This window comes from Seriola aureovittata, chromosome 10 (genome assembly GCF_021018895.1).
Source record: "Seriola aureovittata isolate HTS-2021-v1 ecotype China chromosome 10, ASM2101889v1, whole genome shotgun sequence".
Taxonomy (NCBI): Eukaryota; Metazoa; Chordata; class Actinopteri; order Carangiformes; family Carangidae; genus Seriola; species Seriola aureovittata.
The window spans coordinates 27,806,375-27,818,874 of NC_079373.1; the positions used below are offsets into that span (position 1 = coordinate 27,806,375).

The following is a 12,500-nucleotide window of genomic DNA, read 5'->3' on the forward strand; positions in this document are numbered from 1 at the left end:
GCAGGACCTGCGCAGTGACCTCACCACCGTCTGCGACGCTCTGGGCAAGATGAACACCTACATGGGGATCTGAGGCCGACGCCCACCTCACCGCTGAGCTCTGATTGGCTCAACACGTCAGCAACACCAACACCAACGCTTCTGCAGAACGTCACCTGTGTTAATGTTGCTTCTCTGACCTGTAGCTGAAACTGTTTCACCCTCCAGTAAAATAAAACGTGACCAGCTGAGCCCAAACTGGAAACACTGGTTCCTGTTTCATTAATCCACAGATTATTTATCTGTTAAAAGTGGATAATTATTATATAAAGATTCAGTGAAGAGACAGAACATTGGACATGTCCTCGTCCAGTGCAGTAACAGCTGCAGACACTTTATCTTTCAGAACGATAACACGTTCACAAACTTCAATTATTGATCTGAATGATGAAATGAATGAAAGTTTAATTCTGACCTTTATTTAATCACTGAGATCAGGACTGACCTGAGACCAGCAGAGTCTTTATTTCCTGTGGACAGACGTCAGTTACTTCTCACGTGAAGCAGACGGACTGTGACGATGATGAAACATCAGAACCAGGAGCATTAAAAACATTCAGTGTGTTGTTGTTTGACGTGCAGCACAATCCTTTGTCTTCTTTTGTTTTTCTTCATCACATCTGTTTACTGCTGTGCAGCCTCACATCTGGACACACACACAGCTGGAAACTACGGTGGCCCTGAGAACTCAACACACTGAAGCTTCAGAAAACATCTTCATCTTCAAATACTCACAACGCAACACAAGTGTTCCCAGGGGACACTAAAAAGTGACGGACCCGAAGGCTAAGCTAACGGCAGGTTCAGTTTGTCATCTGTAGGTTTCACAAGGTTGTTTGTGTTGGACAAGAATCAACTCAGCAATAAAAACTAGAATAATACAATAGAATAAATACACTTAAAATTAGATTAGAATTTATTATTGTAAACGTGCAGCGTGATATTGACGTTATAATAAACCAAACACCTTTAGCTCATTCTCCAACAGCGCTAACATAATGCTAATATAACTTCACAAGTAAGGAAGCTTTGAACAAGTGGGCTTGAGCCAGGTCCGTCACTTTTTAGTGTCCCCTAGAAACACTTCCTGTTGTGTTGTGAGTATTTGCAGCTCGTGTGTCTAGCTGAAGAAGATGTTTGTGTTTTGTTAAGCTGCAGTGTTTTGACCTCTCAGGGCCACCGTAGGAAACACTCGTGTTTAAAGATTCTCTGTTGTTGGACATGCAAACACTGACTGCTGTTTCAGCTGGTGGTAATGAGGCGGGAAAGCTGGGGTTAATTAAGACTAATTAGCTGCACAGGTCGTCTGTGCACCAGCTACTGATATCATAAAACCCGGTCACAGTAAAACAGACCTTCTCCCAGCAGGAGCAGGAGTCATTGACAACATGAGGGATCACACCGCCTCTGTCACACTGGTCAGTTTTACACTAACATGAAGAAACGAGTGAAAAAGAAACTGGACGACAAGTTTTCCATCTCTGGAGTAAATGGAGGTTTTTTTTCGTAGGTCTGAGCAGCTCAGTCGACAGCAAACACTTCATCCTGGACGGGACAGAGAAGATTATTAAAAACCTGTTCATTTATGTTTACTTATTAAAATAGATTCATCCATTTAAACAGATTCAACTAATCTAACTCCCTTTAAACACAGAGGTGACGACCTCATTGTCCTCAGTGGCAGTCGCTAAGGTCTGGTAGTCTCCCTCTGACTCATCTACAGTCACTCACCCAGCCTCCGTGCTGCTGGACCCAGGCGGCGTGGTGCTGCTGGATGTATCTGTCTCCGAAGCTCAGCACTCTCCTCCGCTGGACGACGCCCACGGCCGACAGCCTGCTGGTCACCTCGAAGGCCCAGGCGATCTTCTGCTGCTGGATACGCTCCTCGGACGCCGCGGCCCGGCCCGGCCGGTTCACCAGCTTTTGCACACTATAGGTGAGCTTCTCAAACAGGTCGTAGTTCATGTTACAGAGCTGCTGCTGGAGGACTGGGCTCTGCTGGATCTGAGCAGAGACAGAAACACAGAGTCTGTAATGATGAGCTGGACTCATGTTCACTGTTCATCCAGTTATTATAACACACACCTTCTTATCAATGTCGTCTCCAAACGCCATCATCAGGGCCACCAGCCTCTGGATGATTTCTGCAGCAGAAGAGACACACATCTCAGGAGTCCTTACATATGTGACATTGTATATTGCTAATGAAATGACAAGCTAACACTGGAAATGACGCCGTGCTATCAGCTAGCTAACATTAGTTAGCTCAACTGTAACTTAAGGCTAAAGTTAGAAACTAGCTAACATTAGCTAAACTGTAACTTAGTTTTAATCAGGGGGGTCATCTCCTCCATAATTCGAACCCTGACATAAGTACTCAGGAGCCATTTTCAGCTTCTGTTAGTGCGGGTGGTACACCCTGTTTTATAAATGAGGCGGTGTTTGTCGACCAGGAAGCGGATCAGGACCGTCTCTATATAAAACACCTGTACCTGTAGCTCGGTGCATCATGGTGGACTGTATCAGAGACTCACCATCTTGGCTCTCCACGTACACTTCAGGGACCGGTGCTGATTGAGTGATCTGCACCAGCCGCTCCACCGCTACACTTCTGGTTTGAGACGCATCTGTAGAGACACACACACACACACACACACACACACACACACACACACACACCTGAATGTGTTTCCTGATTAAATGATCAATGTGTTAAAGCTCTTGCTGTAGTAAAACTTCCTCACCATGTTTTTCCTCCGTGCTGTCGGCCTCCCACCCCCCCTGGTTACTGAATCCTTTTCGAGCTTGAACTTTCAGGATGGTGGAGAAGAAGGAGGGTGCTGTGTTGTCACCTAGTTTACAGAGCAGACATGAAGACTGGATGGAGATCTCCACACTGTCACAGCATCCATCAAGTCTCCATGGCAACGCATTCACTCAACATGCATAAGAAGAACGCAGTGATTGCGCTACACAGCTAGTGATGGGATCATAGCCGCCATGACGCCCGTGGACGCTGTGACCCATCAGTTCTCAGTATTCACTCACCTCCACCCTCCAGACGTGCTGCGCCCCCCCCTGACATCAGCCTCCGCTGTGACCTTCCTGTTGACCTCTGCCATGACCTCTTGAAGCAGTACTCCTCAAGCAGCAGGAGCACTTCACTGTCTTCACCTGCAGCCGAGCCACTCGCCATCTTCACCTGCTGGACCACAGACCGGACCGGACCGACCGGACCGGACCAGAATCAGTACTCTGACCGTTGGTATGTAACGTACATTCTGATGCTAATACTTCAGTAAATATTTAAATACATCATTGTTAGTTGGAACACAGTATTTCTACACTAGTTTAAAGTAAATAAAACACTTCCTCATTAGCCAACCCCCCCCACCCCCACCCAACACCCCCCCCCCCCACAGTGACCCCGACCTTCCCGCCTTTCAGCCACCTGACTCCGCCTCACCTGTTCCCTATTCTCTAATCCGCTCTGAGTATAGACCAGTCTCTCCCACATTGTCTATCTTACTGATCAAAGATGAACTGATTAGAATTTGGTGGTCAAAGGTCAAAGGTCACTGTGACCTCACAAGACACGTTTTTGTCCATAACTCACAAATTCATTCACTAATTTATGACACAATTAAACTCAATTTAATGCCTATATGGATAAAAATGAAGTGATGACGTTTTATATCCAAAAAAGGTCAAAGGTCAACTTCCCTAAAACACTCCTGGTCATTATTGAACTCTGTAACTCAGGAACTAGACCGTGACCATACTTCCTGTGATTGTCTGGTTGATGGAGGAAACAACCAGGAGCTGATTGGTTTATTCGCCGATGAATCTGATCTCCTTTATTTACTTAAGAGTTAATGATTGATTAATGATTATTGATTCAACTTTTCATCTGTTACAGGGAGGAAGTGAAACAGACTCAGTTTAAAGCAGAGAACACGTTGTGTATTTTAAACCTGTTGCTGTTTAATGTTCCGTCTGTTTACTTCGTGTAAACACTGGTGACTCTTACTTTGGCGCCTTTTACTTTCACTTTACTTCGGTGTGAATGACGTGAACAGACAGACAGTGAACGTCACACTGCAGCACCGACGACTAACGGCACCGTAAACCTCCGACCGTTAAAACGTCAGCACCGGGTAAATCGACACTGGGACGTGAAACGTACCTTGAGTCGCGGCAGCTGCTTCCGGCTCAGCTCTCGGACCAGATGCGGAACTAAAGGCGCCAAACGAGGAAGACAGGAACCCGGTCGGTATCTGAACTTCTAACTCAACCGGGAACCGCGCACGTGCAGCTGCTGCGGCTCCGCTTCCTGCAGCTGAGCGCTGAGCCAGGGGCGGACTCACCGCTGTGGGGGCCCTGGGTCAGACACCCCCACCCCAGCCACCCCTTCTTCAGCTCACCTCAGCACTCAGTTTATTTAGTCTCATTTTATGTTTATTAAAAAAAATGTCCCATTTCAACTCCGAAATTTACCCCTTTTCTCTTAAAACTAAATCGGTTTGATAAACAACAAAAAAGTAATAAAATTTGGACAATTATAAAATCTTTTTCCCTGTTACCTCCGACTGAATCATTCATTTAGTATTTATTTATATACCCATGTATTTTTTTTTATTTATTTACTTTTTCATTCATTTTATTAATTTCACCTGTAGACTACATATATGATTTTTGTTAGCTTTTAACTAAGAAGTAGTTGAATGCTAACGTAAGCTGTAGCTAATACGTTATCAAATATGCTGTTTTACTTTGAAATATGGGTCGAAGTCCCTTCGGATTTTCATTATCCATTGTCTTTTCTGCTCCTCATTGATCAGGAAACGTCAAATATAAAGGATCCATCAGAATCTCTGTTTATATGATGTGTAACCTGGACCACAGCAGTGTTGTTGTTGTCCTTTCAGTGGCAGCATTTGAGTGTGATGTCAGAGGAAAATGGCTGCTGTGTGAATATGGTCCTATGGGTGTTAAGTATTGGTGTGTTAGAGTACACAGTGCTGGGGAGGGGGAGGGTGTTTGATTGTTCCAATGACACAGGGAGGGAGATGTTTGCTCTGCTTCACACATGTAAAAGTAAAAGATGTATTATTACATATTTACTGCAAGTGCCAAAAGTAAAATGAAGTGAAACTGTTTTAAATTAAAACAAAAAAAAAAAATTCAGATCTTCAGAATTAAATCACAGAAAAATCCAGAGAAGGAAGAAAAAGACACTGAAATTCAAAGATGTTGAGTCCAGTCTGATCACCTCTGTACTCGGCTGTAGTTACAGTTACATGGTCAGTTTTCAGACTGTAGATACTGTGACGTTGTAGCTGTGGACTCTATACTTGATTCTTACTGTGACACAATATGTGATGGTTTTAGTGGGTCAGTCCGGCTCACAGCGCCGTGGTGCTGCTCTTTGTTTCACCAGAGAAGGAGGTGAAGCTCAGCAGCTCTCAGGTAAGCAGAGTGTAAATGTGACACTGTCAGAAACTGTCAGGTGTTCATCCACATGTGAAGCTCTCCTGGACACATTTGCATGCTGCACGCTGTTTCACTATCACAGAGACAAAGAGTTTTCCCTCTCCTAACACTCAGACTAACATCTCTGCATGCAAACATCCTGAGGGAGCGTCCGCTGCCTCTGTCTGTCAGGTGAAGATGAGCAGCGCCACAGACTCTTCACAGCACAGAGGCGACATCCATCTTCCTCCTCAAGGTCAGTTCATACTCCACTTCCTGGACCTCTGTCTCAGTTTACAACCAGAGTCTGGTTCACTTCATGAGGATTTGTTCATAAAAACGAAATTCTTTAAATATACAGTGTGAGAGTAGAGGAGTGCTTCTACATCATCTGCATTAAATATTACCTGCCAATAAAATATAGTTACAGGTGCTTTTCAATCTCAAACGAGTCAATAAGAAATTGTGATGAAGCTGAGCTTCATATAATAATAAAAGAGGAAAACATCATTAGAAATGTTGTGTGAATCTTGATGCATCAGTGTTCAGTGTCCTTGATGTTTGACGTGCAGCGTGACGTCCTGGACTCGGCGGTGGTGGGAAACGACCTGTGTGGTTGTTCAGGTTGGAGGTTTGGTTTAGTGATCCATCCTGAAATGATCACTTACGTTAATGAGTCTTTCTTTGTTCCAGGAGACACATCACGATGGAGAACTTCAGCACATCTTACTTCACGTTGTCTGGCAATGAAAGCAACAACAGCTACTATTACTATTATGATTATTTTGATTATTTTGAGGACGATGTTATAAATTTGGTGACGAAGTGTCACGTCAAGGCCGGTAGATTGGACTGGTTAGGAGTGAAGATCTTTATCCTGGTGACGGCATTGCCCGCGAACGGAGCTCTGATGTGGACGCTGCTGAGCAGGTGGGGAACCATGACGCCGTCCGAGCTGCTGGGAGTCAATGTGTCCGTCCTGAACGTCCTGTACTGCCTGTCTCTGCCTCTGGACATCTACATCGCCCTCCACCAGAGCTCCAACACCACCCACTCCGTCCACGAAGCCCTGTTCTCCCTCAACATCTTCGGCTGCCCGCTGCTGCTGACATTCATGTGTGTAGAGCGTTACGTGGCGACGGCGTGGCCCATCACCTACATCATTCTGCAGAGGAGGAAGCACCGCGTGGTGCTGTGTGCCGGTGCCTGGACTCTGACCTTCATCGTGGCGCTGTTGGAATATTTCCTCTCGGGGTCGATCATGGCTCTGTGCCTGTCCATCGTCATCTCAGTGCTGTTCCTGGTCATGCTGCTGTGTCTGCTGGGCATCATGGCGGTGCTGTGTCACAAGGGGCCGGCTGACGGCTCGGGGTTAAGTGTGCCGCTGAAGAGACGAGCTCTGAAGAACATCCTGGCCGTCATGGTTCCCTCCGTCGTGGCGTATTCTCCTCTGGTGGCTCTGATTCCTTACGTGTCTGCGATCATTCAGCCACGAGGCATCCAGTCCGCTCAGTGCACCGTCCTCCATCTCCTGCTGCTCTTCCCAAACTTCGGCTTGTTCATCGGCCCCGCCTTCTACCTGTCCCGGGTCACACAGGTGACCTGCTACAGGGAAGACCAGCAAACTACAAACTCCAGGACGAGGGCAGAGTAGATCACACCAGAAATATCTTACTAAGTTTTAGTCTGATGGGTCTTTCAGGCAGAACGCTGCCGCTCGGGTCAGGGCTCTGTTCAGGGTGAGTCATGGAGGCGGGGTTTTCCATCTTGTATCTCATGTATCTTTCCCGTGCTAAGAAGCTAGCGTTAGCACTAGTCCCGCTAATCAGAAGACATCAACATGATTAACTGTCTTCAGTTAGGAACATTGACTGAGGAACTCTTCTTCTGTAATGGCTCCTAACCCTTGTTACCATGGTTACCGAACAGTTAAGAGTAAGGTTCTGCAAGTCGGGAGGTTCCTGTGACACGGTCTCTGAAGTCTGACCTCAGGTCTGTGAGGAGGGAGTGGCCTGAATCATGAGCTGCGTCACTTATAAAAGGATCTGAAACATCATGTTTCTTTAACTGCTGAAACATGAAGCTACGAGCGAGTCAGAACATCATCACGACAACAGTTCTACAAGCGCCATGTTAGTTCAATAAGCAACAACAGATTATGGTTTATTTGTTTATGGTCTGGTACTGGGCGCTTGCTAAGCAACACTTAAACATTCAAACAACTTCATCCTCTTCTGACGACCAGACGTCCGTGGTTCCAACCTTTTCCAACTCATGACCCACTTCTCTAAAAGTCTTTAAAATGTTGCCGGCCCACATCCGACCCGTAACAATACGGAGATCAAACAAAGCTTCTTACAGCAGTTTGATTTTAGTGATATTGATCAAACTTTGGCATATCACAGTGAGAGTCTTTAATAATTACCAATTAATAATTATCTTTGCAAATTGTTTAAATTGTTCCTAAATTGTTTTGCAAATGGTTTCATGGCCCACTTGCAATACCTTCTCGGCCCACCAGTGGGCCCCGGCCCACAGGTTGGGAACCACTGCCAAACATCATTTAATTCAAATGTTATTTCTGGAAATATTTTTATTTTTGTTTGTTACAATCTAAGATCGATAACAACGTTAATGTGACGCTGATTAACGGTTAATAGAAGAGCTGTGAAAAAGTACAAATACAACCTGGAACATAAACCTGTGTTTTTATTGTTATTGTTGAGTTTAGTGACCTGCGTTTGTCTGAACTCAGAATATCTTTTGGGATGATTCACCTCATTCACCTGCTCAGCTCTAAATCAAACATGCAAATCACTTGCTGTCAGACGCAACGAGCATCACGTGACTGTTTTAGCTGGAAGCCGAACGGAAACGATTCCATCATCGGATGAAATATATTTGTTTATCATCTCAGCGACCTGAACACGCTGCACATCTTCACCTGTGGATGATTCCAGCTCCGACACTCTGACACTTCACACCTTTATTAACACGTTTATCCAGGAACAGGTTTCTGTCTTCAGCTCAGATCTAATATTTCTGTGACCTCCACTCGTCCGTCCTCCGTCAGCTGCTCCACCAGCCGAGGTCGAGTCAGCCGCCTCCACAGACGCTGCTTCAGCTCCAGGACCTGAGAGATGTAGTCCTTCAAACAAGACCACATCAGACCACATCAGACACATGAGACCACATGAGACCACATCAGACCACATGAGACACATGAGACACATGAGACACATGAGACCACATCAGACCACATCAGACACATGAGACCACATGAGACCACATGAGACACATGAGACCACATGAGAACACATCAGACCACATCAGACCACATCAGACCACATCAGACACATCAGACCACATCAGACACATCAGACACATCAGACCACATCAGACCACATGAGACCACATCAGACCACATGAGACCACATGAGACCACATGACACCACATCAGACCACATGAGAACACATCAGACCACATGAGTCACATCAGACCACATGAGACACATCAGACCACATGAGACACATCAGACCACATCAGACCACATCAGACCACATCAGACCACATGAGACCACATGAGACACATCAGACCAAATGAGACACATCAGACCACATGAGACCACATCAGACCACATCAGACCACATCAGACCACATCAGACCACATGAGACAGATGAGACCACATGAGACACATGAGACACATCAGACCACATCAGACCAGTTTTTGTCTATCTTAAATCAGACTGTGGTACAATGAATTCTGGGTAAATTAACCCAGACTTTTTTCAAAATAAGAAAACGGCCAACCGAGTCACCTCATCCAATCACTGACCTCCGTTCACCCTCAGCAGAACACGTTTGTCTTCAGGAAGAATTCAACAGTTACAGGAAGTTTTACTTTGAAAATTCAGCGAACAGTGAAACAATAAGAAGAAAAATCTGATTGGGAAAAAAGCTGCAGCGACAGTAAACAGTCAGTCCCGAGAGATATAAAATATGGAAGAAGAAGAAAAGAAAGGAAGGTTTAAAAGAAGGGAACAGGAGGAGGACCACAGGAAGAGATGTAGCGGCCAGTCGCTTCTGTTTCGGGGGATAAACGATGGACGAGAGACGAGATGTGGGTCAACAGCTCTAAAAACTCTCTCTTCTCTTTGCTGTCTCCATAATAATGTTAACAAACCATAAACTATGAGTGCTGTCACTGACTGTTACCATGGTAACATTAGTCTTAGGCCTGAGTTAGCCTGGGGGTAAGGTGTCTGATTTTTTTAATTTAAGACGAGTCGGTCTTTATTTTTGTGAAACGGTCTGACTGACATCAGACTGATCTCACACTGCAGACCAGTGTGAGATATCTGTGGGAAACTGGCCCCCGGAAACAGCTAGCTTAGCATAGCATAAAGACTTGACATAGGGAAACAGCTAGCTTAGCATAGCATAAAGACTTGACATAGGGAAACAGCTAGCTTAGCATAGCATATAGACTAGAAATAGCTAGCTAGCGTGTCTCCAAAACTGAGGAAACAAAGTTAACTGAAGCGTTTTGAATGCTGGTCATCAGCATCGATGAAAAGTTGTGACTGTGGCTTGTTGAAGTTCAAAATGAGTGAAATAAAGTATTACGTTGTTCCTGGAGGAGGACAGAGCGGCGAGGACGGACGGCTGTAACACAGAGTCGTAGATGACTCTGTATCGCTCCACACTCAGGCCGTGGACGGGCAGAGACTGCCGGTCCTCTGACGTCCTGTCCGGTCTCCGAGGACCGTCGCCCTGATGTCTCCTCTGCCGGTCACAGTCAGGACATCTCACTTTAACCTGCTGCACACGTTGAACCCTGGTGCTCCTCGCTGTCTGTTCAGAGGGACGACAGCAGGACAACGTCACAGACAGCAGACAGGTACCAGAGTTTACCTGAGTGACCAGACACCTGTCGTCAGGGCCGGTGTGACATCACCTGCCGGCTTTACACGTGACTGAAGTATTTCCATTTTGTCCCACTTTATATTCCTCCTCCATGAGGGAAATATACACTGATTTTAAAGCTTTAGTCAGAGTGAGATTATTAATTAATAATATGAATTTTAACACTTTAAAACCTTCTGTTTTGAAACAAGATTAATAAAGATTCAATTTAAAATCAGCTCCACTTGCATTTGCTCCAACATTAAAGTGATGAACACATGAATCCCTTCCCATACACAAATGTACATGTATTGAATTCCTTATATGAATGACAGTTTACATATGAAGTAAAATATATAAAATATAATAATAATAATAATGTATGTAAATATATATAAATGTATGTACATATATGTATATATACCCTATGTAGCCTATTTAAAAATTTCATATGGACACTGTTAAAAATACACGTATGTCTAGTTCATACAAACATGTATGTTTATATTGTAGACATTTTACATAGATATATATCCATCCCAAAGCCGGTCGATATGTTGATATTATACAAGTAAATATAAGAGATAGACATGTATGTTAAAAATTAAAGAGAAATTATTAAGAAAATCATATATAAACATAGAATTTTGATAAGTATGTTGTTTTGTATTGTGTATATTATTCTGAAATGAAACTTTTACTTTATTAGGATCATTTCACCTGTAGAACATGAAGGTGTGCTGGAATCAGTCACCTGATCTGCCACCTCATTAAACTCACCAGGGATTTTTCAGCAGCGGTATCAGAGGCCTTTGTCTCCTCAGGGGGGGGTTGAGGCTGGAGGTCGGGGGGGTCAGCGGCAGGCTGGACGCTGCTGTTGACCTGCTGCTGACGCGAATGACACGTGTTCCTCTGTGAAGGGAAAGTAAAGTCTGTTGAGGACGAGCTGTGACATCACATCACCTGCAGGCTCCAGTGTACAGCTTATACAGGATTTAGGAGTGGTTTATAACTAGTTCATTAATTAGCTTGTTAACACTTTATTAATCATCTATAAGCTGTTATAACACATTAGAAAACTAGAACCAGCTCCTCCACTCAGACTAGCTCCAGGTCACTTCCTGTTTATCCAGAGTCATAAAGTATCAACCATTAGGTAAAAGTTTGTCATAATTGTTGTGAAGTCTTGAGTAATGGCTAAAAAGTGTTTGACCTTTGACCCCCAAAATCTAATCAGTTCATCCTTGAGTCCAAATGAACGTCTGTGCAGAGTTTGAAGGGATTCTTTAAGAGTTCAGGTGATAATGTGTTCACGAGTCCAAAATCATGTTTCGTGAGGTCACTGTGACCTTGACCTTTGACCCCTAAAATATAATCAGTTCGTCCATTGGTGGAGGAATAAAAAGGTCAACACTGAGCTGTTTCCTCCAGATAGTGATTGAATAGTATCTGAGCTTCTGTAGCTGCTGCTTCGTCACGTTTGTTCAGTTACTAATTAATCCTTTATTAATTAACCACCATCAGCATCTTCATCTGGCAGATCAAAGGAATGAAAAGGAGCCGTACTGTAACATGTAAAGCACCTCACCATTTATTAATTCACACTTTACCTTAAAGCTCCTGTTACCAGTTATAAATGGTAGAAACTCATTGGTCAGATTAATGAGTAGGAAACACTAACTTGATCTTGCCAAATAGTGAGCCCGCATCAATGTAAGAAAACTGTTACAACTTGTTTATAGTTGTTTATTCATGATTTATGAAGCGTTAACAACCATTAATAAATCCTTTATAAGGGTAGTGTGATTGTAAAGTGGCTCCAAAGCAAATGTAGAACAGATCTCATTGACAGACTTCAGCATGAGTCTCATTAAACATTTCTACCTTCCTGTGGTTTTAGAGATTCTTTCTTACCTTGTTCATGTCGAGCTGCGATTCACTGCCTGAGCAAAACTAGCTGTTTGTTTTTGACAGATTTTATTCTGAAGACACACAAATAAAAACATTCCACATTAAAAGTTCTAGAAACTCTGCACCAGTAAAGATTTCAGAATAAAAGTCACAAACACAACAATCAACTA

The 12,500-nt window shown here is 44.1% G+C and overlaps 2 protein-coding genes across 3 annotated transcripts in view; one reads left to right on the forward strand and one right to left on the reverse strand.

Moving 5' to 3' along the window:
• tph2 (tryptophan hydroxylase 2 (tryptophan 5-monooxygenase)) overlaps positions 1–244 on the forward strand; it is a 10,460-nt gene extending 10,216 nt beyond the window's left edge. Inside the window, exon 11 of the mRNA XM_056388320.1 lies at positions 1–244. This exon is cut by the window's left edge and continues 102 nt beyond it. Within this exon, the coding sequence (XP_056244295.1) occupies positions 1–73 (73 nt within the window). The 3' untranslated portion in view covers positions 74–244.
• A 192-nt stretch (positions 245–436) lies between these two features.
• LOC130176909 (apoptosis facilitator Bcl-2-like protein 14) lies at positions 437–4,693 on the reverse strand. 2 transcript variants are annotated; one of them, XM_056388322.1, is made up of 7 exons: positions 4,226–4,693; positions 3,088–3,244; positions 2,784–2,891; positions 2,574–2,666; positions 2,125–2,183; positions 1,771–2,043; positions 437–1,584 (listed from the first exon to the last, which is right to left on the reverse strand). In XM_056388322.1, the coding sequence occupies exons 2-7, from the start codon at positions 3,233–3,235 to the stop codon at positions 1,561–1,563; spliced, it is 705 nt and encodes a 234-aa protein (XP_056244297.1). In that variant the 5' UTR covers positions 3,236–3,244; positions 4,226–4,693; the 3' UTR covers positions 437–1,560. The 2 variants fall into 2 exon arrangements, with proteins under 2 accessions (XP_056244297.1, XP_056244296.1); XM_056388321.1 differs by having other exon boundaries at positions 3,088–3,241; positions 4,226–4,689.
• Positions 4,694–12,500: the final 7,807 nt, after the last annotated feature.

Bases quoted from the DNA above. Each gene is read 5' to 3' on its own strand.
- LOC130176909 (XM_056388322.1), bottom strand. From the start codon at position 3,235: ATGGCGAGTGGCTCGGCTGCAGGTGAAGACAGTGAAGTGCTCCTGCTG. The intron at 2,667-2,783 runs GTGAGGAAGTTT...GTGTCTCTACAG, and splicing joins CAGCACGGAGGAAAAACATG to ATGCGTCTCAAACCAGAAGT. The intron at 1,585-1,770 runs GTGAGTGACTGT...TGTCCCGTCCAG, and splicing joins TCCAGCAGCACGGAGGCTGG to GATGAAGTGTTTGCTGTCGA.